A 27,193-nucleotide genomic window follows, 5' to 3' on the forward strand; every position below is an offset into this window, starting at 1 on the left:
ACCCATATGACTTTCTTTCTTCCGTGGTAAAAAAAAAGGAGATGTTATGCAGAATGACAGCTTCATTCACCATTCATTCTTGCAGTTGCCTCTGCTTCTGAGAGTCAATCCGCGCATCTTATCACGTGACTCGTTGTGCACGACACCGCGGAGACTCACAGCATGTGGAGGCTCATGCTACTCTCCACGATCCACGCACAACTCACCACACACCCCATTGAGAGCGAAAACCCCTAATTGCGACCACAAGGAGGTTACCCCATGTGACCCTACCCTCCCTAGCAACCGGGCCAATGTGGTTGCTTAGGAGACATGGCTGGAGTCACTCAGCACGCCATAGATTCAAACTCGCGACTGCAAGGGTGGTAGTCATCGTCAATACTCGCTGAGATTCCCAGACCCCTTTGTAGCAATTTGAGTCATATCTTTTCGTTCGAATCAAGTGTTTGTTGTCATGTGATGCAGTCATGTGATCCATTCAACCCAATACAGTCAAGTTGGTGGCCCATTCAAAGGCGACAGGAAGTTTTGGCAGGAATCGCAGTCCGGCGACGGAACAAGACGAGAGTTGAGTTTCAGACTGTGCGTGGAATTGTGATTTTTGGCATGCGCTGTAAAGGGATTTAAGCGCTTTCATACATTTCATGGTGGACGAGCAACTTTTGGAAAACGCTTGAAAACGGAAGTGTGGATGGAGAGCATTTCGGAAACGAAAACACCATTTTCATATGTATCCGGATCGATGTTGACGTAGCTTAAGAGTGTTTTCAGACCTGTAGCTTGTTGAATTTGTTCCGAAACAGGGGCTAAAATTGTTACAATGTTGCATTTTCTTCTTCATTCGGTTCGCTTTCATAAGGCAACATTTCAAAACAGACCAAAAACTCACATGTGAGCAAACGGTTCACTCACTGGCCAGAATGTTTGTGCAATGTTACGGGGATTCGGCTCATACATCTATATATACTGGTTTAAATGATCTACCTGTAAATATTTGTCATCCAGTACAAGTCACAGTTATGAAAATTGTTGCCGCCATGGTACAGAATGAGCATTCCAGTCTGAGGTTGCGCTGCAAACTGTGATCAAGCCTCAGAGAGGGATAAAGGACGACTGGAAGCTGCAGTGCAAGAGAGAGACAGAGATAGATAGATTGATTGATTGATTGATTGATTGATTGATTGATTGATTGATTGATTGAACCACGGGAAAGAGGAGGGATGTGCCGTAGTGGAGTTCTCGCCGATACCATTCACCCCAAAGGAGCAGCCGTGGCCATCTACCGGGGGACGGAGAAGCCCGGAAACCTGGAAGCAGAGGAACGGCCGTCGACCGCAAGGAGAGGAGGGGCTCCCAACCAACCGCCTGGAACGGTTACCGCTGCCAGGGGCGGGGGAGACCCCCTACCCTCCACCAAAAAAGCGGCGGGGCTTTCTGTCCGCCAGGGACCGGAGGACTGCCTCCGATCCGCCCGGGGAGGCACGGCTGTCGTCTATTAGAGGGTGGAGGAGTGGCCTTTCCCTCTCTTTTTAAAATGTTTCATTAATTTGGCACGATCGCCGTTACGGCGTGTAGGTGCCAAATTTGTTTCTGTTTCCCTCCCCTTGTCCCATTCCTCATCCAGATAGACGGGTATGACCTGCCGGCAGAAGGGGCGGTAGGCACGCCCCTCCCCAGGGAAAGGGGGGGGGTGTACGTCATGCCGGGGGCTCCCCAGCCTGAGAGAATGAGGGAGGTATGTGGCAGGGCGGAGGGCGGGTTCATGATTCCACACACCCGGCCCATAATCAGGCTAATCAAGCCTCAGAGATGGATAAAGGCCGAATGGAGACTGCAGTGGGACAGAGAGAGATTTACGGACAGCTGTGTTTGTCTTTTTGTTTAAGTTTCTTATTAAAATATTATTAAAATGGTCACAAATGCGACCAAAAAAAATTGATTGGCGACAGTTGGTTGTGTGCTTTCATATGCGGTTTCATCAGATTTTGTTTAGTCTGGAGCCCTGCATCATGTTTATTTGTACCCGTCATTAGTTGCTTTCGCATTATTTTTTTATTGAAAAGTGCCTGTTCTCACAGTCACAGAGCTCTCTCTCTCTCTCTCTCTCTCTCTCTGTCTCTGCTCTCTCTCTCTCTCTCTCTGTCTCTCTCTCTCTCTCTGTCTCTCACTCTCTCTCTCTGTCTCTCGCTCTCTCTCTTTCTCTCTATCGCTCTCTGTCTCTCTTTCTCTCTCTGTCTCTCTCTCTCTCTCTCGCTCACACACACAGCAAAAATAGTGAAGCCACATTAAGATGATCTTTTGATTTTCATCTGTCAAAAAGTTGCTAACGCCATCCTACCCATGTCAGTTCTGCCGCTATCCAAAAGAGAGAAGCGATCATCCTAAAATTAGCTCATGTATTATTAAAAACGCCTATTTTAAACACGCAGTTATATTTAATATAGTCGCCAGAGGCTATATCCACATTTTGCTTATGAATTACAGTGCCATGCTGACCTACAGATTTCTTCTTTGTGGATCAATCAGGTTCACGTATGCTTGTGGTTTTATAGAGATACTGTTTGGTCCGTTAGGTTGTATTGCATTCTCGCCGCAAGTGAACCAGTCCAGAGTAAGTTTACGACCTGAGCGAGACCACCTTGTCCAGCTGGTCTCAGTGCGATTGTTTGGTGTATATCCGAGTGTTCATATATGCCTAAACAAACTCCACAATGCCCCAAGTTATCAGAACTTGGGCAAAGTCAGCAATTCTGCTGTTTGTAAGGCAGAGCCAGCCATTTTTTAAAGTAGATGTCTGTAGATGTCCATTGCAATCCATTGATCCAGTTTCTCGTTGTTGCCCTGTTATGTGTGCGTGTGTGGCATGTTTGGCCGTAGAATAGGTGCCCATCTGAACAGATCTGGCTTCGGGCAGACACGGACCCTGTAGGGAGCTGATTTCCGCCTGCAGCCCTGAGCACGCCGCTCAGCGCCCACTGTGAAATTAATTGAACTCGTGGTCTGTGGGGCATCAGTGTCCACTCAGAGATCCATGTGGGCTGTGTGTATTAATGTGTTTGTGTGTGTGTGTGTGTGTGTGTGTGTGTGTGTGTGTGTGTGTGTGTGTGTGTGTGTGTGTGTGTGTGTGTGTGTGTGTGTGAGTAGGAACTGTTGGGCTTATTGAAACCAGGTCATTCTGGCTGTGTTTGAAAGCTCTGCGGCACAACACCTGTACAGCTTTAACTAGTGTTATGCAAGTATGCAAATACAGACAATGCAAGCTCGGCCAACAAATTGCAAGCTTGTGTTCTCGTTGTAGCGGAGACCAGGGCTAGTTATCACAAAGACGAGGTTTTTTTCATAGGCAAGAATACAGAACATTTTCAATAGCTTCTGTTTTATAGCCAAGACCACTTGTTGACTAAACCGACCCTGAGAAATATTCACTGGAGTATGTGTGACAACTAGCCCCGTTCTCCCTTATTTAGGTTTAGTGTTTTACAGTGGAATGATCATGCACTACACGGACGGGTTTAGCCGTTGCGTTTACATATGCGCTCTCCCTCCCTGGGAGTTCGGGGGTCCCCTGCTGCCATGGGCCTCGGGGCATAATCCCAGGTTAGCACGTGCATTGACACAAGACCGTTTTTAAATGCTCAATTAATCTAGTTAAAATCGTGATGGGTCCTAGTATGACTATTAAACCGCAAAATGATGCAATTTCATTAAACACGTATTCTGTCTGCATGTGCTGCACACTTTACAATGAATGTGTGAAGCACCTCATACGCTAAAATCACCTCATTAAGAGCATCACACTTGCTGTTTGTGTTGTTATAGATGACAGAACAGAGCACTAATTCACTGTGAAGCACCTAGTGCCCACAGACTACGTTTATATAATTAAATTGCAGTATTTAGTGCTTTAATAATCATACTGGCCATTTAAACAACTGCTTAACCGGAAGCATGAAGTGAAAAGCCGAATGTTGTGTTTTAGATTATGCAGTGAGGACCTTTACAGAAGCACACTTGAAGGAAACATGTAATTGTTTTAATGTATTATTTGTAATGTGACAATGAATGAATACACATTACATTTATATAGCACTTTTCTGACACTACACTCAAAGCGCTTTACACAGTGAACGGGACTCTCCTCAACCTCCACCAGTGTGCAGCATCCACCTGGACGATGCGACAGCAGTCATAGTGCGCCATAGAGAGTGGATTTATAGAGCCAGGATTATTAGGAGGCCCTGATTGATAACGGCCAATGGGGGGAATTTGGCCATGGGACATTTAATGACCACAGAGAGTCACAACTTCAGTTTAACGTCTCATCCGAAGGGCGGTGTCCCCGTCACTATTCTGGGGCATTAGGACCCACACAGACAGCAGATTGAGCACCCCCTGCTGGACTCCCTAATACCTCTTCCAGCAGCAACCTTAGTTTCCCCAAGAGGTCTCCCATCCAGGTACTGGCCAGGCTCAGGTGGTTTGACCTCTGAAGGGGCCTACAAACGAGACAAACCCTCGCTTATAAAGTCATGCCATCACACAATCTGTCGTGGTTCATTATTTCACCTCATAACCAAACATCTGCGTTCCCAGCATTCGTATTTCCCAGTGGTTCAGGCCTTGAGAGACATCAGCTCATCTCATTTAAACAAAGCATTTGGGGTAAAAGTGAGGTCTGCATGCTATCCTTCAACGTTATGAATTCGGGTTTAATTTGCTAGAATCTTCTGTCGGCCCCTGCGGGCACCGCTGTCTGGAGAGCCCGTTGAAATGGCTGGGCATAGAGGCTTTTACCTGATGCCTGCCAGGGAGGATTTCATAATATAGCTTCTGATTTAAATAAATGTCTCTCTCACTTGCTCACTTCGAGCCAATGAAGAATATTAATCTTATTAAAGTCATGAGATCCTTGGTAATACAAATGTGCTACGGCTTATACAATATGAGCACCTTAAACACACCTGCTCATTTATCTTAAACATTATGAATCACAGACAAAAAGCTAAAGTCATGTCTAACTACATTTTAGCTACAAATTGTCACACAAACAACCATCCAGTAATTACTCTAAATTAAGTCTAACAAGCCTTAAGTACACAAAATATAAAAAATAATAACAGGTCTTGGTTCATTTCAAATCGGACGAGACAAAAGTAAACGCTCTGTTTTTGATTCACTAAACGAACCGTCTAAAAAGAGTCATTCATGCGTGAGGTCGCGCTGTATGTTTTGCACTGTAGATTCAAAAGAACCGATCCATAAGAGTCATTCGTTCGGGAATTGGGTTACAGTCGGTCGAACTGCATGTTTCAAGAAGTAGATTCAAATGAACCGATTCATAAGAGTCATTAGTTCAGGCATCAGGCTACACCGGTCGCACTGCATGTTTCGAGAAGTAGATTCAAATGAACCGATTCATAAGAGTCATTCGTTCGGGAATCGGGCTACACCGGTCGCACTGTATATTTCGAGAAGTAGATTCAAATAAACCGATTCATAAGAGTCATTCGTTCGGGAATCGGGCTACACTGGTCGCGCTGTATGTTTCGAGAAGTAGATTCAAATGAACTGGCTCATAAGAGTCATTCGTTCGGGAATCGGGCTACACTGGTCGCACTGCATGTTTCGAGAAGTAGATTCAAATGAACTGGCTCATAAGAGTCATTCGTTTGGGAATCGGGCTACAATGGTCGCACTGTATATTTCGAGATGTAGATTCAAATGAACTGGCTCATAAGAGTCATTCGTTCGGGAATCGGGCTACACTGGTCGCACTGTATATTTCGAGAAGTAGATTCAAATGAACCGATTCATAAGAGTCATTCGTTCGGGAATCGGGCTACACTGGTCGCACTGTATATTTCGAGAAGTAGATTCAAATGAACTGGCTCATAAGAGTCATTCGTTCGGGAATCGGGCTACAATGGTCGCACTGCATGTTTCGAGAAGTAGATTAAAATGAACTGGCTCATAAGAGTCATTCGTTTGGGAATCGGGCTACAATGGTCGCACTGTATATTTCGAGAAGTAGATTCAAATGAACTGGCTCATAAGAGTCATTCGTTCGGGAATCGGGCTACACCGGTCGCACTGTATATTTCGAGAAGTAGATTCAAATGAACCGATTCATAAGAGTCATTCATTCGGGAATCGGGCTACACCGGTCGCACTGTATGTTTCGAGAAGTAGATTCAAATGAACTGGCTCATAAGAGTCATTCGTTCGGGAATCGGGCTACACCGGTCGCACTGTATATTTCGAGAAGTAGATTCAAATGAACCGATTCATAAGAGTCATTTGTTCGGGAATCGGGCTACACTGGTCGCACTGCAAGTTTCGAGAAGTAGATTAAAATGAACTGGCTCATAAGAGTCATTCGTTCGGGAATCGGGCTACAATGGTCACACTGTATATTTCGAGAAGTAGATTCAAATGAACCGATTCATAAGAGTCATTTGTTCGGGAATCGGGCTACACTGGTCGCACTGCAAGTTTCGAGAAGTAGATTAAAATGAACTGGCTCATAAGAGTCATTCGTTCGGGAATCGGGCTACACCGGTCACACTGTATATTTCGAGAAGTAGATTCAAATGAACTGGCTCATAAGAGTCATTCGTTCGGGAATCGGGCTACACCGGTCACACTGTATGTTTTGAGAAGTATATATAAATAAATGTAAAATTTTACATTTAAAATACATGAATTTCATACACTAAAAACCCAAAGGCCACGGTACAAAAGATTCAAAAGAGCCTGTCACACTTTATGTTTCTTGCTGCTGATTCAAAAGAATCGACTCATAAGAGTCATTAATTTGGGAATTGGACTACACTTGTAGTGCTGTATGTTTCATACTGCTGATTCAAAAGAACTGACTCATAAAATGTACTTGCTTGGGAATTCGTTTTGGGTTACACTGGTCATGCTGTATGTTTTTGCAGATTAAACAGCTCATAAGATCCAGTCTTAAGGGAAATCTTACTATTTTTGTAGTGCTGTAGATTTTGTGCTGTAGATTCAAAAGAACAGTCTTGTAAGAGTCATTTGTTTGGGAATCGGACTTAACAGGTTCACCTGTTTGTTCATGCTGCTGCACATGATTCACGGTCAGAGTGCTGTTTTGCATCAGCATCAGTAGAAGAATGCATGTTCGAGAACCAAACAGAAACAGAATAGAAAGCCATGAAAATCTTTCAGTTCTGGGATTTTTTTTTAAATGGAACCAGTTCTGAATAAAAAGTGATTCTTGGTTCACAACCCTAGTGTGAAATCTCAGTATGGAACCTTCCGGTAACTCACCCAAACCTTCTTAAATTGTCCTAGTTAAGAAGATATTTTAAGACTTCCCCGATGGTTCAATTTACCCTCTCCTGGAAAGTCTCTCTCTCTCTTAAAATGTCTAATCATCAGTCACAAGACAGAAAAATAAATAAGAAATGTGACATCACGTGAAACGTCATTGCTATTTTATATCTTTATCCATAATTTATTAGGATGCCATCTCCTTCCCACAAATCTGCCGTCACTCAGAGGCTGATGACTCTGTTAAATATCATCGTTAATGTGCTAATAACGCGCAGAAGAGATTTAGCTGATGAAAGACATCTTTCAGTGATTCTGTTATGAAAACAACATACGATCAAATAACTCTAATGATGATTCTACGCTCAGTCTCTCTATTCATGCGATTCTTTTCAATAGATATCATAAAACACCAACAAACAAACAAACCAAAGTATAAACAAACAACATTGATAATTCCAGCATGAGGAGCTCGGAGCAATGGAGCTCGTCTGTGCTGGTTGTCATCCGTCATACTGATGTGACTTCAGAAAGACCTCTTTTCTGTTTTTCTTATAATCGTTTTCTGTTGAACCTGTCGGCTAATTTGGTTTAGAAAGATATTCTCCTGAGACGAGTACATTCGATCATCTCTGGCACACATTAGTGTTTTTAATGGTAAAAAAGATGCATATTGCACAAAAAAGACACTCGCATTCCTGAAATGGCAAGCTCAGAGCTGATTAAAGAAAGTGTCGTGGCTGCTTCTTTTCATGTCGCATTAGCTTTTTGAACACTATTGGTTAGGTTTAGGCTAACGTTTTAGGTTATGGAGGCATGTAGCCTCCATCTAGCGTTCACATTAACCTTGTCTGAATGCGACACAGTTTCACTCGCTTTTGGCGCCCCCCACTGGATATTTCACTTGTAAAATGCACAAAACGTGTAGCGAAGCATGTCATTTAATTTTGCAAAAATGTTGCCACAGTCGTGTAATGTTCATGAGACCAGCCTGTCCGATTTACACATCTTGTATGGCACGCATTATGTCCTAACAGTTTAATATTTTCTGTCCCATTTGATTTTCTGACATAAGATCACTCTAAATAACAAAGAAACAAAAACAAAGAATATTTAGAGAAAACAAATAATAATAATAATAATAATATTTGGGTAATGCTGCAACTATATATATATTTTTTTTAATATAATATTTTAAAATATAACTTTTCTCTATTAATGCAATTTTTTAATTGCTGTATTTATACTAATACTACAAGTAATAATATAAAGTAATAATAATATTATGATCATTACTTATCCTACTGCTGCCAATCGATTACATTTTTTTTTATCTAATTAATAACATGAAATGCCAAATAATTAATTGATATATTGCGATTGGTTTATTCTCTGTACATCTGCCGGGGTTCCTGCAGGTCCTTAAAAGTCTTAAAATGTCTTAAATTCAGTTTTCGAAATGTAAGGCCATAAAACGTCTTAAATATCTTAAATGGTATAACAAAAGTCTTAATTATCATTTAAAGGGGTCTTAAATTTAGGGACAGAAAAACAGGAATCGCGATATGGGGAAATGTGATTATTAAACTGCAAAAGTCTGGGATTTTATTCAATAATATAGTCTGTATGTGCACCACGCTTCAAAGTGAAGACGCAAGCCGTTTCAGAGCCGCTCAAAATCAGTTAATCTGCTTATTTTTGTTTTACGACCGTGTTTATTTTACCGCGTGTATATAATGATGACTTGTAGACGATCGTAAGAGTGCATATTTTATGCGTATTATCCATTAGCAGTACAGACATTTCAAAATAAGAGTCCCTGGTGTATTTTTGGCTTGTTTATAGCTTGTTAATGCCTGGGTTATGCACCAAATCTTATCCTTAGGTATTTTGTTTCTTGCTGCCTCTGTGTCTGTGCCCATCACAGTAAGAAAATGGCGATTTTATTTATTTCAGCCGATTTATCAGTTGCCAAACACATTATTGTATCAGCAAAATCCAATATCGGTTGACCTCTAATTCATATGTGTTGATATCTTGGTGCATAAAACCATTTTAAAATGATCTCATATGTGCATACCTTTATAATTTTATGTCTTAAAGTCTTTTGTCTGTGCAGCATCCCTGGCTGCGCATTACAGCTGGAGTTGTGCTTACTGCCCCCTGCTGAAAACAGCTGGTACTGCACGTTATTACGGCCCAGGAAAAGTAGTTTCGTAGTGACAATCAATGGTCACGTGGCTTAAAAACAGCATATATATGGTCACTTTAAAGACTACCCTTTGATTTCCAACAATGCATTATGTTTAAGCTTTTAAAGGTGCGAAAGAGAAAGAAAATGACTGTAATTGTTGCCATGTGGCTACACCGTACAAAACAGGGCTATAAAGAAACGTAAACATCGTATAGTATCGTTCAGGCTTCCTAATTAACAAGCTGCAAAACTGACCAAATAGACAAAAGCATGGCTTTGACAATATTGCAAGAACTAATGTATCATCAAGGCTGCCTTTTTAAAGCGTGCACTGTGTAATTATGTTCAGTCGTTCTTTTTTGTTCCCTTTTCAACCAGGTATATTCAGCGTGAGTTGCTAATGCAATGTTTATAGTTCACTATAGACTACCACATAGATGTCACTACTGGCAGCGTGAATAGAGATATTCGTCAAACAGACTAATGAGTAATATTCGGAGCATTAGGGCTTTCCTTTGGGCCCTAATCTGCCTTTCAGGACCGTGGCGGCCCATAATACTAATGCAGAACCTGCCGGCCCTTTTACAGCCGTAATTTAGTTGTGTTTTCAACACGGCGTGTGCTTTCATCATGCAGCTCTGCTCACGTCTGCTTGCTGTGGATATGACTTCAAGAGCGACATGGTCATTTCACTTAGGGGCTTTGCATTATGGTTGAGCATGACAACATGGTGTATTATCCAGCTGTTTTTCCACATATAAAAAAACGGTGCTCGCCTAAACAAACAAGGCACATCCTTGCTGACTAGGAGAAACACTTGAGATATTAAAGATATCTCATTTGTGATTTTTCTTTGGTACAGGCTTGCTCTCAGAGTCTGATTTATACCTGATAAAAGATGCATTCAAATGCCTCTTAGACACAGAAACCTTGCGTCAGAGCAGTTGGTTCCTGAAGCCCACAGATAAACGATATTATCATGCACCATACAGCGTCCCTCCAGAGGCCAGACTGAAATATCACGCTTTATCAGGGACAAGCGTTTCAGAGCTTGCTCTTGTGAGATGTGACTTTTCCCGCCGCGTGCATTGTGATATCTCCAGCACACTGGTTTGCACTCGGGCTGCGATTGGCGCATTATTGCGCGCTGTGGACACTAAAGGTGTTCGACTCCTGGGGATAAGGTCAAATGAATAGCAGTGACACAAATGATAAAACACAGAGTGAGAAACAAGTTTATCCTATTCATCAGATGTTAGACAGCTCTGAGTTCTTGCTCCAATACTTTTGCAATGTTCTCTTCTCTAGTTCTGAACGCTACAGACTACAGTCAGCTGTGTAGATCCGTCACATGACACGCATCATCGCACGCAGTTATTTTCCCATTTTCTGGCTCTTTGACTCTTATCTGGGTCTCTCTGTATCATGAGCCCTGGAGTGGATGTGCGGTTGATGGAGTCAGGCTTCACTTTCTGAATGAAATGCATGGCAGCACTCTTGTCCTCTCTTATAATCCTCCACTCAATCCCATTCATGACCATATCTCTCTATTCCCCTTTAAATGCCAGAGACTTTTCCTCCATCTTGTTTGTTACAGAGTTTATATTGAGATATCTGACTTTTGATGGCAGTCTCGTTCTGAGGAGAAACATCTGAGAAACAGGAGACTAAAGTCTCCATTAAATCTCATTGCTGTCTAGGAGGTACAAATGAGATAATTAAGAGATCTGTGATTATTATGGCTTGACAAACCAACATACTGTCCAACCGCAGACTTGATTTGGGTTTTTTCCAAAATCCCTAAACCAAGACCTACATTTCTGACTGTAACTCCTCCTAGAGCTTTTAAGCTGCATCCACCAAAGTTGGCACAGACCTTCAGACTGTTCTTACTCGGGTTGCTGTGACTTTTCATACTGATCTGAGTTATGGTTTTCACACTGCGGACAATTAAATATCCCCAAAATCCCATAGACTGACTGACTGAATGTTCAAGCGGGCTAAGATTATTCAAACACCAACTGTCAAAAAATTCAAATGTAAACAAAAACACACAAGGCCTTAACTTTCTCATTTGTTTTTCTTTCTTTCTTTCTTTCTTTCTTTCTTTCTTTCTTTCTTTCTTTCTTTCTTTCTTTCTTTCCTATGTATCTATCTATCTGTCTGTCTGTCTGTCTGTCTATTTTCCATTTTTGAATCAATACAATTTGACCTATCTTTAAAATTGTATTATATTAAGCAAATTGAATACATATTACCCTTCTTTTAGAAGATACAGTGTGCTAAGACTTCTCTTACTGATCGGAATAACAGTTTTCACACAGCGGACAATTAAATCCCCAAATCCCTTTGATTTACATTGACGGAATGTTCAAACGGGCTAAGATTATTCAAACACCAACTGTCAAAAAATTCTAAAATTCAAATGTAAACAAACCCACACAAGGCTTTAACGGTCTCTCTCTCTAGATCTATCTATCTATCTATCTATCTATCTATCTATCTATCTATCTATCTATCTGTCTGTCTGTCTGTCTGTCTGTCTGTCTGTCTGTCTGTCTGTCTGTCTGTCTATTTTCCATTTTTGAATCAATAAAATTTGACCTATCTTTAAAATTTTATTATATTAAGCAAATTAAAGATTATAAAGATTATTCAAACCCCAACTGTCAAAAAATGTAAAAAATTCAAATGTAAACAAACCCATACAAGGCTTTAACGGTCTCTCTCTCTAGATCGATCAATCGATCTATCGATCTATCGATCTATCTATCTATTTATCTATCTATCTGTCTATCTGTCTGTCTGTCTGTCTGTCTGTCTATCTATTTTTTAATCAAGCCAACATCAAAGTTTGTCTTAACAAACTTTACCTTGTATTATATTAAGCTAATTTATTATGATTTACCCTTCCTCTAGAAGATACAGTGTGTCACAACTACGATTTGAAATATTATATTGACCAGTCATCATAGATCCGGAATTATCTGTTTTATAATTATTGGTATTTCTGTCAAATTATTGGTGTATTACCGTTACATGCAAATATGACATAAATTGGTCAATTCCAAAATCAAACCACTTGCTGTAAAGTGTAAAAACTGTATAAACAGCCATGTTAAATGAAACTGTGTGTCTGTTTATCTGAGCCCTGCCGCTGGTGGCTAATTAAGCTTTTAGCATCTGATTCCAGACTTAAAAGGGCAAAACATCGCTCGTCTACACACAAATGTATGCATACACCCTGATTTCCACACATCTGTTGTCCACAAACCACATGACAGCTGCCATTGTTAGCATAAAAGTTAGCATATGGAAAATTGTAATGAGTTTTTATTTTGACAGACACTCATCTAAAGGACCGTAGATGCTATAAAACTGCAGTCATTGTGGTTCTTTAACACCGCAAGCCGCGGTGACCCTCGCCACAGTGAGCTACTGCCACGCTGCGCTCTGTTCTACGCTAACATCACAACGGCACGCTAGGTGCCAATTATTTCCATCAGTATGCTAATAAAGGCGCTTTTGTGGTGCTTTCTCTGACAAAAGTCCTTCGCTGCTGCCACCAGCCTTTAATTAATGTATGTTATTACCTGTGCTAGATTGCCTGTGTTTATTTCAGAAGTGCTAAGAGTCTCTCATCTCTATGGGCGGCTGCGCTAATACAAGCAGCTAATCAATAGCACCGTATAACTCCTCAGCTAGCCGCCCCACTCCATCACTGCGGAAGTTTGAGAGGACAGGGCTAACCACACTCTCTCGGGGTAGCCTGATAGCGGCACATAAATCAAACGCCTCATAATAAATGCAGGGTGACGCTTGCTGGATGCTTCTGCCAGTCACGCACACAAATTTCTCAACGCCTCCAATCCCAAGTTAATTGGTTCCATTCCTCCGTGTCTATGAGGCAGTGTGCAGACACTTGATTAGGCCACATAAAATCAATCACCAAAGACCAGACTCCAGACTCGGGTGGCCGATAACCCGGCTTATTAAAGAGGAATCCGTTTCTGGATAAACACACAAGAAGCAGGCCATGTACGAACGTGTGGGGTTTTTAAAAACATTTGACGTCAAAACATTGAGCATGCAAAACGGTTTCTGATGCAACTGCTTTAATAAATGTTTTCAGAAATTTCTATGTCAAAGTGTGGAGCTTAATGAATGCAAAACATATATATATATCGTTTTCTCATTGAGTATTTTTGTCTTACAGGTAGGTTTAAGGGTTAGGGTTAGGTTTGGGGGTAAGGGTTGGGTTAGGGCTAAAGTTAACAGTGTTACTTCAAATGTAATTAAATGCAACAACATGTATGGACATAATAAGTGGTTAAGTACATAGTAGTTAAGGCCACCTAATATAAAGTGGATTAAATAAGTAAAACCGATGACCCAATATACAACACCTGGACCTACCGTGAGCTACAAGGTTGTTCATCGATGGTATGTGCTTCTGTTGATGCCATCCTTCTGTATTTTTTCCAACTGAACTGTTTAAAAATTGTGTTTGAAAGGGGAGTCTGGGTAGCTCAGCGAGTATTGACGCTCATTTCATGGTGTTTTGTGTTGTTGTTGTGCTCTGAGTCCACCTTTTATCACCAGTAATGCAGGAGGATATTGTCTCATAGACTACATAGCATGCATTAAGTTTCCCTTTGGGAGGCTTCCATATGTCACATTGTTCTTTTAAGATGTTTGTTTAAACATATCCAAGTTTATTCAAGAACCATGTATATAAAAGTTGTTAAATTTACTCACCTACTTTAATCAATATTTTGGCTTTTAACTCTGGGGGGAGGTGGGGGGGTGCCCTGCTGTCTCCCAGAAACGCGGAGGGGTCGAAAGAAGACCGCCGTCTGCGAGGCGAGGAGGGAAGCGACCCCCCTTACACTGGTGCCGAAACCCGGGATGCCCGTCGCAGAGTCCTCGACACTGCTGTCCGCCCAGAGGAGCGCCGCTGCCATCCGCCGGGTGACGGAGTAGCCCGACTGCTCGGAAACGACCGCCGTCTGCGGGGGGAGTGCCCTGCCGATGGAGCCACTGCCAGGGGCGGAGGAGTGCCCTGCCGTCCCCCAGAAACACGGAGGGGTCGAAAAAAGACAGCCGTCCGCGAGGCGAGGAGAGAAGCGACTCCCCGACCGCCTGGAGCAGTAGGGTCACTGCCAGGGGCGGAGGAGTGTCCCCGCGTGTCGCCAGAAAGCAGAGGGCCGTTTTGTCCGCTGGGGGTCGGAAGTTTTACTTGAGGGACAAAGGTGGCCAGTGACGACAGTTCAAGAGACAGAGAGAATTACGGGCATCTGCCCTGTATGTATTTGTGTGTGTCTTTCTATTTAATGAAATATTATTTATATTGTTAAGCCGGTTCTCGCCGCCTCCTTGCCCATCTAAACCCACTTACACTGGTGCCGAAACCCGGGATGCCCGTCACAGAGTCCTCGACACTGCTGTCCGCCCAGAGGAGCGCTACTGCCATCCGCCAGGTGACGGAGTAGCACGACCGCCCGGAATGACCGCCATCTGCGGGGGGAGTGGGGACTGAACTCCCCGACCGCCTGGAGCAATGGAGCCGCTGCCAGGGGCGGAGGAGTGCCCTGCCGTCCCACAGAAATGCAGAGGGTTCGAAAGAAGACCGCCATCCACGAGGCGAGGAGGGAAGCGACTCCCCAACCGCCTGGAGCGGTAGGGCTGCTGCCAGGGACGGAGGAGTGTCCCCACGTGTCGCCAGAAAAGCGGAGGGTCATTCTGTCCGCTGGGGGTCGGAGGTTTTACTTGAGGGATAAAGGCGGCTAGTGACGACAGTTCAAGAGAGAGAGAGAATTACGAGCATCTGCCCTGTATGTGTTTGTGTGTGTCTTACTATTGAATTCAATAGTATTTATATTGTTAAGCCGGTTCTCGCCTCCTCCTTGCCCATCTAAACCCCCTTACAATATCATACGATAGTACATCTGCCATTTTACTCTTGATTCGTGTGAACGTGAATAAAAGTCATTATTGTTGTAGCTCCTCAAGTGTTCATTCCACCAGGAAACTGCAGCGGTACGTACAACGAGGCACTTAAAACTCATTATGCAAAAATGTAGAAAAGTGGCTCTATGAGATCAGGTTGAAAATAACACTAGCTTGCTCTCATCTGAAAGGCTTGAGTAATTATTGAGTGTCTTGACGGTAATGACACGTCTTGTTCTTTCATCATGAAGCTCCAGGGTGAAATGTTTTAATTTTATACACTAGGTGAAATCTGGTGAGGTCTTCCAGAACAGTTGCTCTTCATTAGATTATCCTTTTCCAGAGATCCACTGAATGATAGTCAGTCTCTTTAAACGGGGGTAGCCGGACTAACTGATGTGAATTAGCTCTGTGAGGTTGTTCATTCTGGTCCATTGAAGCTAATGAAACTCTCGTAATAAGAACAGGACAAACTGACAGCATCATCAAACATACAGATACGTTTTCCACTAGTTTTTCTGGCTATTTTATTGATTTTGAATCAGTAATCAGCAGAGGTGTGGACTCAAAAGTGTAAGGAAATATGTTTTGACTTTACATAAATACAAAGAGTGTAATTTTGTATGTTTTAAACTACATTTTTTTATTATTATTATTATTTTCGCTATCTTAAACATTGTTATTTGCATAATCTTCTCTGATTTCTGGAAACTACAGTGATGTTTCAAAATACATTGGGAATATTGTTGGGGTCAAATATTAAACATTCACAGTGTATGTTGGAAAATGTATGTGAACCCCTTAGGCTAATGACGTCAACAATAGCTAATGAGAGTCAGGAGTTGGCAAACCTGGCATCCAATTAATGAAACGAGATTGCAGGTGCGGGTTAGAGCTACTTTGACTTATAAAAGGCACTCAAAAATGTTTGCCATTGACAAGAAGCATCTGTTGACGTTGACCATGCCAGAAGACCTACGATCAAGAATTGTTGTTTTGCATAAAGCTGGGAAAGTGTTATCTGGAAGAGTTTAGATATTCATCTGTCCACAGTTAAACAAATCTTTTATAAATGGAGAGGATTTAGTACTATAGCTACTCTCACTAGAAGTGGCCGTCCAGTCGAGATGACTCAAAGGGAACGCCGCAGAATGCTCATTGAGGTACAACAGAACCCGAGAGTGACCGATAAAGACTTGAAGGAATCATTGGAACTGGTTATCATCTCTGTTCATGAGTCTACTGTATTGAAAACATTAAACAGGAATGGTGTTCATGGCAGGACATCACGAAGGAAGCCACTGCTTTCCAAAAAAAACATTGCTGCACACCTGAAGTCTGTCAAAGACCATCTTGACACTCCACAACACTACTGGGAAAATGTTTTGTTGATGAATCTAAGGTTCAGTTGTTTGGGAAGAACACTCAGCACTATGTGTGGCATAGAAAGGGCACCGTATACCAACATGAAAACATCATGCCAACGGTGAAGTACGGTGGAGAGAGCATCATGATTTGGGGCTTCTTTGTTGCTTCGGGGACTGGACCGCTTGCCATCATCAAGGGAAAAATGAATTCCCAACTTTATCAAGATATCCTTCAGGATAATGTCAGGGTTGCTTTGCACCGGCTGAAGCTCAGTAGAAGTTGAAAGCAGGACAATGACCCTAAACATCAAAGTAAATCCACTTAATCCACCTTTTGGAGTGTCCCAGTCAGAGCCCAGACATTAACCCAATAGAGATGATGTGCAATGACCTCAAGAGAGCCGTTCACACCAGACATCCTAAGAATATGTCTGAGCTGAAGCAGTTCTGTAAGGAAGAATGGTCCAAAATTCCTATTGAACGTTGTGCAGGTCTAATCCGCAGCTACAGGAAACACTTGGTTGAGATTATTGCTGCCAAAGGAGGATCAGTTATTAAATCCAGGGGTTCACTTACTTTTTCCACAGCACTGTGAATGTTTAAGGGGATGTGTTCAGTGAAGAGTTTGTGTGTTGTTAGCTTCAGCACATTATGTTTGTTTATACTTTTGACTTAATTAAAGATGAGATCACAATTTATGACCAATTAATGCAGAAAACCAGCTAATCCCAAAGGGTTCACATACTTTTTCTTGCCACTGTGTGTGTGTGTGTTTATATATAATTGAATATATGATGATATTGCTCTCTAAACTTTTGAAAAGTCACTCACAAATACAAATGCACATATGGGTGAATCTCATGAAAACATGTCCAGGTTACATTACGGCCAAAAAATCAAAAGGGAATGTGCTTAATTGTCACGACAATAATGGTCCAAAACAATATGTCTTTTGATGTATGATGATGTGATCACAGAATAAACAACTGCATCTAAACATGAAACTTATGCATTCAAGTCGAGTCACTGAAATGTCAGTACGCAGTCAAAAGCGATTCATAATTGCCAACTCATTTACAGATATTTGGTGCAATTTTCCAGATTGCAGCGTCTTCAAAAAGCCTGACATTTTCCCTTATTAGTCTGGTTTATACGTCATCTCCATTAGACATGGCGCTGTGCTGCAAATGCAGGCCTAATTGGGAAGAGAAATGCAAAATAATTTATCAAACAAAAATGAGGGCCAATGAGATTTTAGGAAAAATATTCCACTTTGCATTTTTACAATGTTCTGTAATTACACGCTCCCACCTGAATGTGAAGGTGGTCACATTGTGTGAACTTTTGATTAAGCTACACAAAATTAAAATAGTTTATTATTTTCTGCATGCAATCTGATTTGTTATATTACTTTCCTGCTGTGTATTGTGTTGTTGTACGATCAACATCAGTTCCTCAAGATCCTTTAGGATTCCCCGTCATCTCACGCTGCACCCCAGCGAGTGGAGGAGTCACTGCGTAGAGATAAAGACAGTTTTGAATGATGTTACTTCTTAAAAATTAGGGAAGACATCAATTAAATCTGTGCTTATCTCTACAAGCAAGCTAGAGAGAGCCGGAATACAACACATCGAGCCAAGACCTGCCAATGCTGGAGAACGCCAGCTTAGTCGCGCTCCATTGCTATATGTTTCTTCACTGATTTGTTACTTCAGTTCATTTGATTATGTCACTGGGATTTACATTATTGATCGTGGAAAATGAAATGGTATGCTATAGATTTGGGCTCTTTAACTACTTAGATAAAAACATGACAAGAACTTTAATTGAACATCAATAAACTTAACTAATTACCTATAATACTGTACCTTTTTTTTTTATTATTAATGCACTTGTTGTTAAACTCACTGCTGAGTGTTGTAAAACTCATCGCTGAACGTTGTAAAATTCACCGCTGAGCGTTTTAAATATCACCGCTGAGTATTGCTAAACTTAGCTCTGAGTGTTGATAAACTCACCACTGGTGTTGTTAAACTCATCACTGAACGTTGCAAAAATCACAGTTGAGCATTGTGAAATTAACTGTTGACTGTTGTTAAACTCTTCGATGAGCATTGTAAAATTCACCGCTGAGGGTTGTAAAATACACCGTTGAGTGTTTTAAAACTTCCCACTGAATGTTGTTCAACTCAGCACTAAGTTTTGTTAAACTCATGGTTGAGTGTTGATAAACTCACCACTGAGTGTATTTAAACTCATCGCTGAGCATTAATAAATTCACCGTTAATTGTTGTTAAACTCTTCGATGAACATTGTAAAATTCACAGCAGGGTTGTTAAACTCACCTCTGAGTGTTGTTTAATTCAATGAAGAGAAATCACTTCAGTGATTGGATTAAAATCAGAGGGCCAGAAATAAAAATGATTGGTGGGTCAGATTTGGCCCACAGTCCTCCATTTGAAGAGTCCTGTAATAGATGTCATTAAGTGTGTAAGATGCTTGGGCTTGTTTTTTATGTACATATCATTTCTACTTTTCACAAATATTGATTTTTAAACTTTTACGTAAAATTTAGGTTTTGGTCAAGTGGTTTTAAGCTAATCTTCTCTACATATGGATCAAGCTCTAGATATCAAAATAGTTTAAAGTATTTATTTCTCCATTAAAATCCTCCTCCTTAAATTTGCCTCGAGCCCAACCCAGAAACTTCTGATACCCCCCCTCCCTGACTGATTGCAAAGCCATCAAGGGGCACTCCACCCCTCCAGACCGACGGCGAAATGTTGCCCCCTTTGCCCCAACCAAGATTGCATCCTAGTACTGGTCCTCTTCAAAATCAACAGAACGACCCGCCTCTCCCTCTCGTCAAAGTCGCCCCACCTCTAAGGGCTTCAAATCTCCATGTGTGCACACACTGGCATCCTCACACACCCAGGACCAGAGCTGGGAGGGTTCCACCGAATTTAATGCATCGCTGGATCCGCTCCTCGGACCCCCGGCGACACATCTAACTCACGCCGGGTGTCCGAGGAACAGGTCCGGCGACGCATCTAATTCGGCTGAGAACAGCACGCGTTGTGGCCGACGGGCTAGAGCAACCAGTAACCAGTAATGTGTATTAAGAAAGTAAACGGGGTCATTTCTGATTTATTATTGAGTTTAAAGTTGGAAATAAATGTTGATTCCTCCATCTGTTACAGACTGTGAAGAGTCCCGTTCCCCTGTAGATTACTCAATGTAGGGCTACAGACATGAACGATATCTCAAATCATGCAGCTTGATGAGGAGGCATGCTATTACTTTTCTAAGTCATCAGACAACAACTAGGTGAAAATGCCCAACACTTGAACTGAAGGAGAGACACAAACCATATCTAAAGACAAAATGGCTTGTCAAAATGTTTGTCATATTTTCAGATGTGTGCATTATTATGATGAATAAATTCCTTTGAAATGCTGCATATGTTAATCAGGTCAACTGGAGTGTGTTTGTTCAGAGGGTGCTTTGAGATCTCTCAGCGTCTGATTAACATATGTAAGCAGATTTTTAAGTGGACAGAGAACACAGGACATTGATGGGAAGTGCTTTGGTTCCACCTCTGGGAACATTGTCACCATCTTTTGACTCTGGCTTTTTCTGTGGGCACTTATACATTTACCGGACTAAATTCAGAGCCACACAACTTACAGTTTGTCAAGCTCCAAAAAGCACACACACACACACACACACACACACACACACACACACACACACACACACACACACACACACACACAAAAACACCATAAAAGTAGTCCATAATAATTCCATAATAAAGTCTGTAATAATTGTACGTAAGTACTAATTGCAAATACATCAGTGACTAAAGGTTTGCCCTCTCTTCAAAGCATGCAGGCATGAGTAACGAGATCTCATTCAGTTCCATTCTGTGTCATCTGAGTCATCATTGTGTCTGTGTGATGTACTTGGTGCCATCTAGTGGTGGCCACATGTAACTAGATTGAACGTTCCTCTCTGCCCATATTTGGATGACTTCCACCTCTGATTGCAGTGATCCAAATCCTAATATGATTGGTTTAGCTGCTGGACAACATACCACATAATATCTGATGAAGTCATCTGGTCCAGGGAAGCTAACGTGTTTTTAGCCAGATAGCACAATATGTGCTGTGTGCACATTGTACATTGTTTGGATTATCTAATGATCTATACATCTGATTACATTGTGTGTGGGCTCGTTTGAAAGATAATCACCTCCTCTAAGTAATGGTATATGATTTTATGTTCTTTTTATTTTTTGTGAAGTTATAAGTGAAAACGTGTCTTATAAGCCGCAAGATGTCCAAGAAATATACTTTGATATTACTCGCCATATTTTTGTCTGTAAGTAAAGGTAATAGGCTGGTTGTATTCATGTCTTTAAGAGGTTTCCAACAACATATGGCACATGACTATTTGATCAGTCTTTGATTTTTTTTACAGATTACAATATTTGCAGTACAAAATTATTACAAATGTAAAAAAAACACTTCTGATTTGTTAAGTTCTTCTAGTTATTTTTATTTTCCCCCTTTTCTTCCCAATGTGCAATGCCCAATTCCCAATGCACTCCAAGTCCTCGTGGTGGAGTAGTGACTCGCCTCAGTCCGGGTGGTGGAGGACGAATCTCAGTTGCCTTCATGTCTAAGACCGCCAATCCGTGCATCTTATCATGAGGCTTATCAAGCTTAAACAAGCCAGTTATGCCGTCCACAAAACTATCAGAGCAGCCAAACGCCAGTACAGGGACAAGATGGAAGGACAGTTCAACACCACCGACTCTAGGAGCATGTGGCAGGGAATTAATATCATCACGGACATCAAAGCGAATAAAAGCTCCACCATGAACAACGCTGCCTCTCTACCGGATGAGCTAAATATTTTTGTGCTTGTTTCGAGGGAAATAACACCGCCCTCGCGGAGAGAGCACTCGCAGCCGACGCTACAGAGATTAGTTCACTCTCCGTCTCTTTAGCGTATGTAACCCTATCCTTCCGACGGGTGAATATCCGTAAAGCCGCAGGTACAGACTGCATTCCGTGCCATGTCAGAGCGGCGCGAACCAAATGGCATGTGTTTTTATGGACATTTTCAACCTTTCTCTCTCCTTGTCTGTGGTCCCCACATGCTTTAAAGGTCCACCATTGCACCTGTACCAAAGCAATCCAAAATCACTTGCTCAAATGCACTTTGCTAATGATTGGGGTCAGAGCAACAGGACGTTGCTCTGACCCCAATCATCAGCAAATGCTTTGAGAGAGTAATCAGAGATTACATCTGCTTTGTGCTGCCCCCCTCAGTGGACTCACTACAGTTTGCCTACCGCAACAACCGCTCCACTGATGATGCCATTGCATCTACAATACACACTGCTCTCTCCCACCTGGACAAAAGGAACACATATGTGAGAATGCTGTTTGTAGACTACAGCTCAGCATTCAACACCATAGTGCTCTCCAAGCTTGATTAGAAACTCCAGGCTCTGGCCTTAAATAGCAACATCTCATCACTGACCCTCAACACTGGAGCCCCGCAGGGCTGTGTTCTCAGCCCAGTCCTGTATTCCCTGTACACACATGACTGTGTGGCAACACATAGCTCCAGTACCATCATTATGTTTGTTGATGAGATGATGGTGGTAGGTCTGATCACTGACAGTAATGAAACAGACTACAGAGAGGAGGTGCACACATGTAGCTAACACTAACACGCTGGTATCAGGAGCACGACATCTTCCTCAATGTCCATAAGACCAAGGAGCTTGTGGTGGACTTCAGGAGAGAAGACAAAGAACACAGCCCCATCCCCATCAATGCACTGATGGAGAGAGTCAGCAACTTCAAGTTCCTCGGTGTCCACATCACTGAGGAACTCACATGGTCCATCCACACTGAAGCCGTTGTGAAGAAGGCTCACCAGCGCCTCTTCTTCTTGAGGAAGTTTGGAATGAACCACCACATCCTCCCATGGTTCTACACTAGTACTGTAGAGAGCATCCTGACTGGCTGCATCACTGCCTGGTACGGCAACAGCACCACCCTCAACTGCAAAGCCCTGCAAAGGGTGGTGCGAACTGCCGGACACATCATCGGAGGTGAGCTTCCCTCCCTCCCTCCTGGACATCTATACCAGGCGGTGTGTGTGAAAAAAGCTTAGAGGATCATCAGAGACTCCAGCCACCCAAGCCAAGGGCTGCTCTCACTGCTGCCATCAGGCAGGTGGTATCGCAGCCTCAGGACCCGCACCAGCCCACTACATGACAGCTTCTTCCCCCAAGCAATCAGACTTTTGAACTCTTGATCGATCGTCATACGTATATGGAGTGGTGGTGGCGTAGTGTGCTAAAGCACATAACTGGTAATCAGAAGGTTGCTGATTTGATCCCCACAACCACCACCATTGTGTCCTTGAGCAAGGCACTAAACTCCAGGTTGCTCCGGGGGGATTGTCCCTGTAATAAGTGCTCTGTAAGTCACTTTGGATAAAAGCGTCTGCCAAATGCATAAATGTGAATGTATATCTTTCACCCACTGTTGCACTTGTGTATATGGTTGAGTGACTTTGATGTGATACTTGAAACAGCTACAGCACTTTTTGCCACCATAAGCAGCAGAGGCTAACGGCCCATGCTAGCCAAGTAGAAGTCTGAAATAATTTGATGCATGTTTTTTCTGTAACCGAACTCATAAATGGCATAAAAAACGACCACAATCAACACAACTGCATGTTAGGATTGCCATGGTTTGTTTTCGATTGTTGTTTTGCTGTCATTGTTGAGTTGAAGTTGAAATGAATTTCCGTTTGAAGCTAACGTATCATATCTCTGCATGCTCCTTCAATTGGAAAATTAAATGCACACCAAGTATTCTCAAAGACTCCCAACTTTAAGGGCATTCGGCAACATTCTCTTTAGCAGATGTTTTCCTGCATCCTGTAAAGCTTTTGTAGTTGACCTATCTTGCATCCATCCATTTCTGATCCAATCGACAACTTTTGCTTGTATAGTCAGGCTGCAAAGGGTGTGTGTGATGCAGAGAAAAGCTGTTGCCTGTCTGAAAGCTCCAAACAACTTAATTTAAGCAACGGAGTGTAGACGGAATAATTGGTCCCTTGATCAAAGCAGACCAGTTGAGTGGGACATACAGCTAGCAGTCCTGCCCTATGGAGCTGTCTCACTTTTAGCCATTAGCATACAGCGCTCTGTTGTGTAATTGGGCTGTTTTCTACTGTGGATATGTCACAAATCATACAGTATGGTCTTGTCTGTTATGCTTTCACCCTCAAATGCACATCAGAAGAGATTGAACAAGCCCTGTGATGTGTCGAAAGCTGCGTACTGATTACATCAAACAGACAAACATGTTTTTCTTCTTTCGAGTTTTGAATTTGTCCAACTGGTTTGATCACTGGGACAGAAATGAATCTTTGTTTTACTGCAATTTTCAATCAGTGAGTTTACTGTTTAAAAAAAACAGTTTACTCAATAAGGAAAGGTTCGTAATCATTTGCTCATTTTAGCAAAGCAGCAATCACATTTTTAGGGGCGGCTGTGGCTCAGTTGGTAGAGCGGGTCGGCCACTAATCGCAGGGTTGGCGGTTGAAATCCCGGCCCACATGCCGAAGTGTCCTTGGGCAAGACACTGAACCCCAAGTTGCTCCCAATGGCAGGCTAGCACCTTACATGGCAGCTCTGCTGCCATTGGTGTATGAGTGTGTGTGTGAATGAGTCACAGTGTAAAGCGCTTTGAATACCGTGCAGACCATTTACATTTTCTTCAAAATAATGTGACAATATGGTTGTTCTTGAATGTCCCCTGTGTCCCTGGCATTCAACAGTTTCATTTTGTTTCATTGGAAAACACTGTCTGTCTGGCAGAAATGAGCTTTTATGGGGCAATATCGGTTTTATTACTTTGTGTTTATTTGTTGGAAGTATTACAGCTGCAGTTAGTAGAGTTCAATTGTTGACTTAATCAGTTTTTTCCTCTAAAACTTTTCTATATGTGTTAATGGATATATGAGATAACATTTGTACAGATGTTTGCTGTTGTAAACAAAGACATATGTGTTGTCTAGAAACGTCGGCTGAATAAAGACTGCTGAAAAAAATGCTGTTTGCTTTTTTACATAACTCTTCCATGACAGGTCCAGACTCTGTCATGTTGATTATTTAACTTGGAATAGATTTAACCACACCTGGTTTTCCTTCTTTTCCTTTGACAGATAATCATCAACACGAATACACCAGCCATCTGGATCTCACTGGGTCACACACACCCAAAATCGGTGAGTTGAATTCCTTTTCATTTCTGTGCTCCATTCTTGACAAAACAAAACAAAAGACTCTCATCTTAAACCAGTTTGAGGTGGCTTGCTGGTCTTGGCTGGTTTAACTGGTCATCCAGCTGGTCTCAAGGCCTGAACAAGTGCCCTGAACTGTAAAGACTATCCAGGGCTGCATATCTCAAAGCATCGTAAGCTTAAGTTGATTATAGAGGCCATTGGCGCCAATGGGTTCTTCAATCTACTTAGGCTTACGATGCTTTTGGGAAACGCAGACCAGCTTGCTCAGGCTAGAGATCAGCTAAACCATATTAGACTGATTTAAGCCTAAGGTGGCTTGCTGGTCTTAGCTGGTTTAACCTGGTCTAGTTGGTCACACAGCCTGGCCAAGCTGGTTTTTAGCTGGTTTAACGGCCCCAAACCCCTCTAAAACTGTCAAAACTATCAGGCTTGGTCAGGTTAGAGTCCAGCTAACTACATTAGACTGATTTAAGATGGGGGGTTTTCAGCAGGGCTCTTTATTAAATAAAAAAATAATGCTTCAAGCAGCTCAAAGCTAAATCAAGAGTTTAATTGATTTATGAAGCCTTCTCGATATTATCAGTCTTCCATACCCAGATGGTTTTCTGAGATGAACATGACGTATAATATCAGCGCATGTAGATTGGAGTAATTAATGCTAGATTTTATCTCCAGAAAGGAGTTTCATAATTAGCCTCATCAAATGAGCGTTGATAATATCCATTACTGAAGATGCTTAACTCCCCGACAGTCCTTTAGATCAGCGATGCCTTTTGCGCAGGATTTGATAGGAATGAAAGCAGGCTTTGACAAACCAGTCTCTTGACAGGAAATTAAAAGCTTAGCCTGTAAATGACTTCGCTAGTGGGGAGGATTTCCGTAACAAAACAGTATGCTAATCAGATCAGAGCAGTTTGCCGACATTATTGAAAAGCCGCTGTTGTATTTACACCAACCATATCTCTCGCTTTCAAAATGTGAAAAGCTTTTCAGACAGTAATCACACATCGGTCACATCTCTCACAGTTGAATGGAGATAACATTAGCATTTGCACTCTATTGAATCAAACTCCTTTTGTGCAAGCTATCACTAAATCTGAACTTAGCTAATGGAAGTTTATCAAAGAAGGGGCAGAGTTTACTTTAATTTACTTCTATTCCTGTCCTGAAACTCTGAACATCCAACAACTCGTAATGATAATTTAGTCTGTGACAGAGGATTAACATAATGTAAATAAAAGAATATGCTACTGATCTTGTTTTTCTCACTTGGGTTTGATAGGACACAGAATAGAGTACTATGGTAAGCAGAAAACATGTTGTACATGTGTTTTATCTCTCTTTTCCCTAATGTCTTTGCCCGCTTTTTCTATATTAGTATCTATCTGTTTAAAATCCCTCTCTGCTGGTCTCTCTTTGTGTTCAGTCTCTCTGTGCTGATCTCTCTGTGTGTTCAGTCTCTCTGTGCTGATCTCTCTGTGTGTTCAGTCTCTCTGTGCTGATCTCTCTTTATGTTCAGTCTCTCTGTGCTGATTTCTGTGTGTACAGACTCTCTGTGCTGATCTCTCTATGATTTCAGTCTTACTTTGCTGGTCTCTTTGTGTGTTCAGTCTCTCTGTGCTGATCTCTGTGTGTTCAGTCTCTCTGTGCTGATCTCTGTGTGTACAGTCTCTCTGTGCTGATCTCTGTGTGTACAGTCTCTCTGTGCTGATCTCTGTGTGTACAGTCTCTCTGTGCTGATCTCTGTGTGTACATACTCTCTGTGCTGATCTCTTTTTGTTTTCAGTCTCTCTATGCTTGTCTCTCTTTGTGTTCAGTCTCTCTGTGTTGATCTCTGTGTTTAAATTATCTCTGTGCTGATCCCTGTGTGTACAGTCTCTCTGTGCTGGTCTCTCTTTGTGTTCAGTCTCTCTGTGTTGATCTCTGTGTTTAAATTATCTCTGTGCTGATCCCTGTGTGTACAGTCTCTCTGTGCTGGTCTCTCTATGATTTCAGTCTTACTTTGCTGGTCTCTTTGTGTGTTCAGTCTCTCTGTGCT

General features: G+C 42.1%; 1 protein-coding gene across 3 annotated transcripts in view; it reads left to right on the forward strand.

The window, feature by feature from the left end:
• LOC127653196 (protein shisa-6-like) overlaps window positions 1-27,193 on the forward strand; it is an 88,823-nt gene that overhangs the window by 51,410 nt on the left and 10,220 nt on the right. For 2 of the 3 annotated variants that reach the window (XM_052139787.1, XM_052139788.1), the window contains exons 6-7: window positions 25,075-25,137; window positions 26,438-26,458. In XM_052139787.1, the coding sequence (XP_051995747.1) occupies window positions 25,075-25,137; window positions 26,438-26,458 (84 nt within the window). The remainder of the gene's footprint in view (window positions 1-25,074; window positions 25,138-26,437; window positions 26,459-27,193) is intronic. The other variant, XM_052139789.1, reaches the window with a different exon arrangement.

Source organism: Xyrauchen texanus, chromosome 12, assembly GCF_025860055.1.
Source record: "Xyrauchen texanus isolate HMW12.3.18 chromosome 12, RBS_HiC_50CHRs, whole genome shotgun sequence".
NCBI classification, from domain to species: domain Eukaryota; kingdom Metazoa; phylum Chordata; class Actinopteri; order Cypriniformes; family Catostomidae; genus Xyrauchen; species Xyrauchen texanus.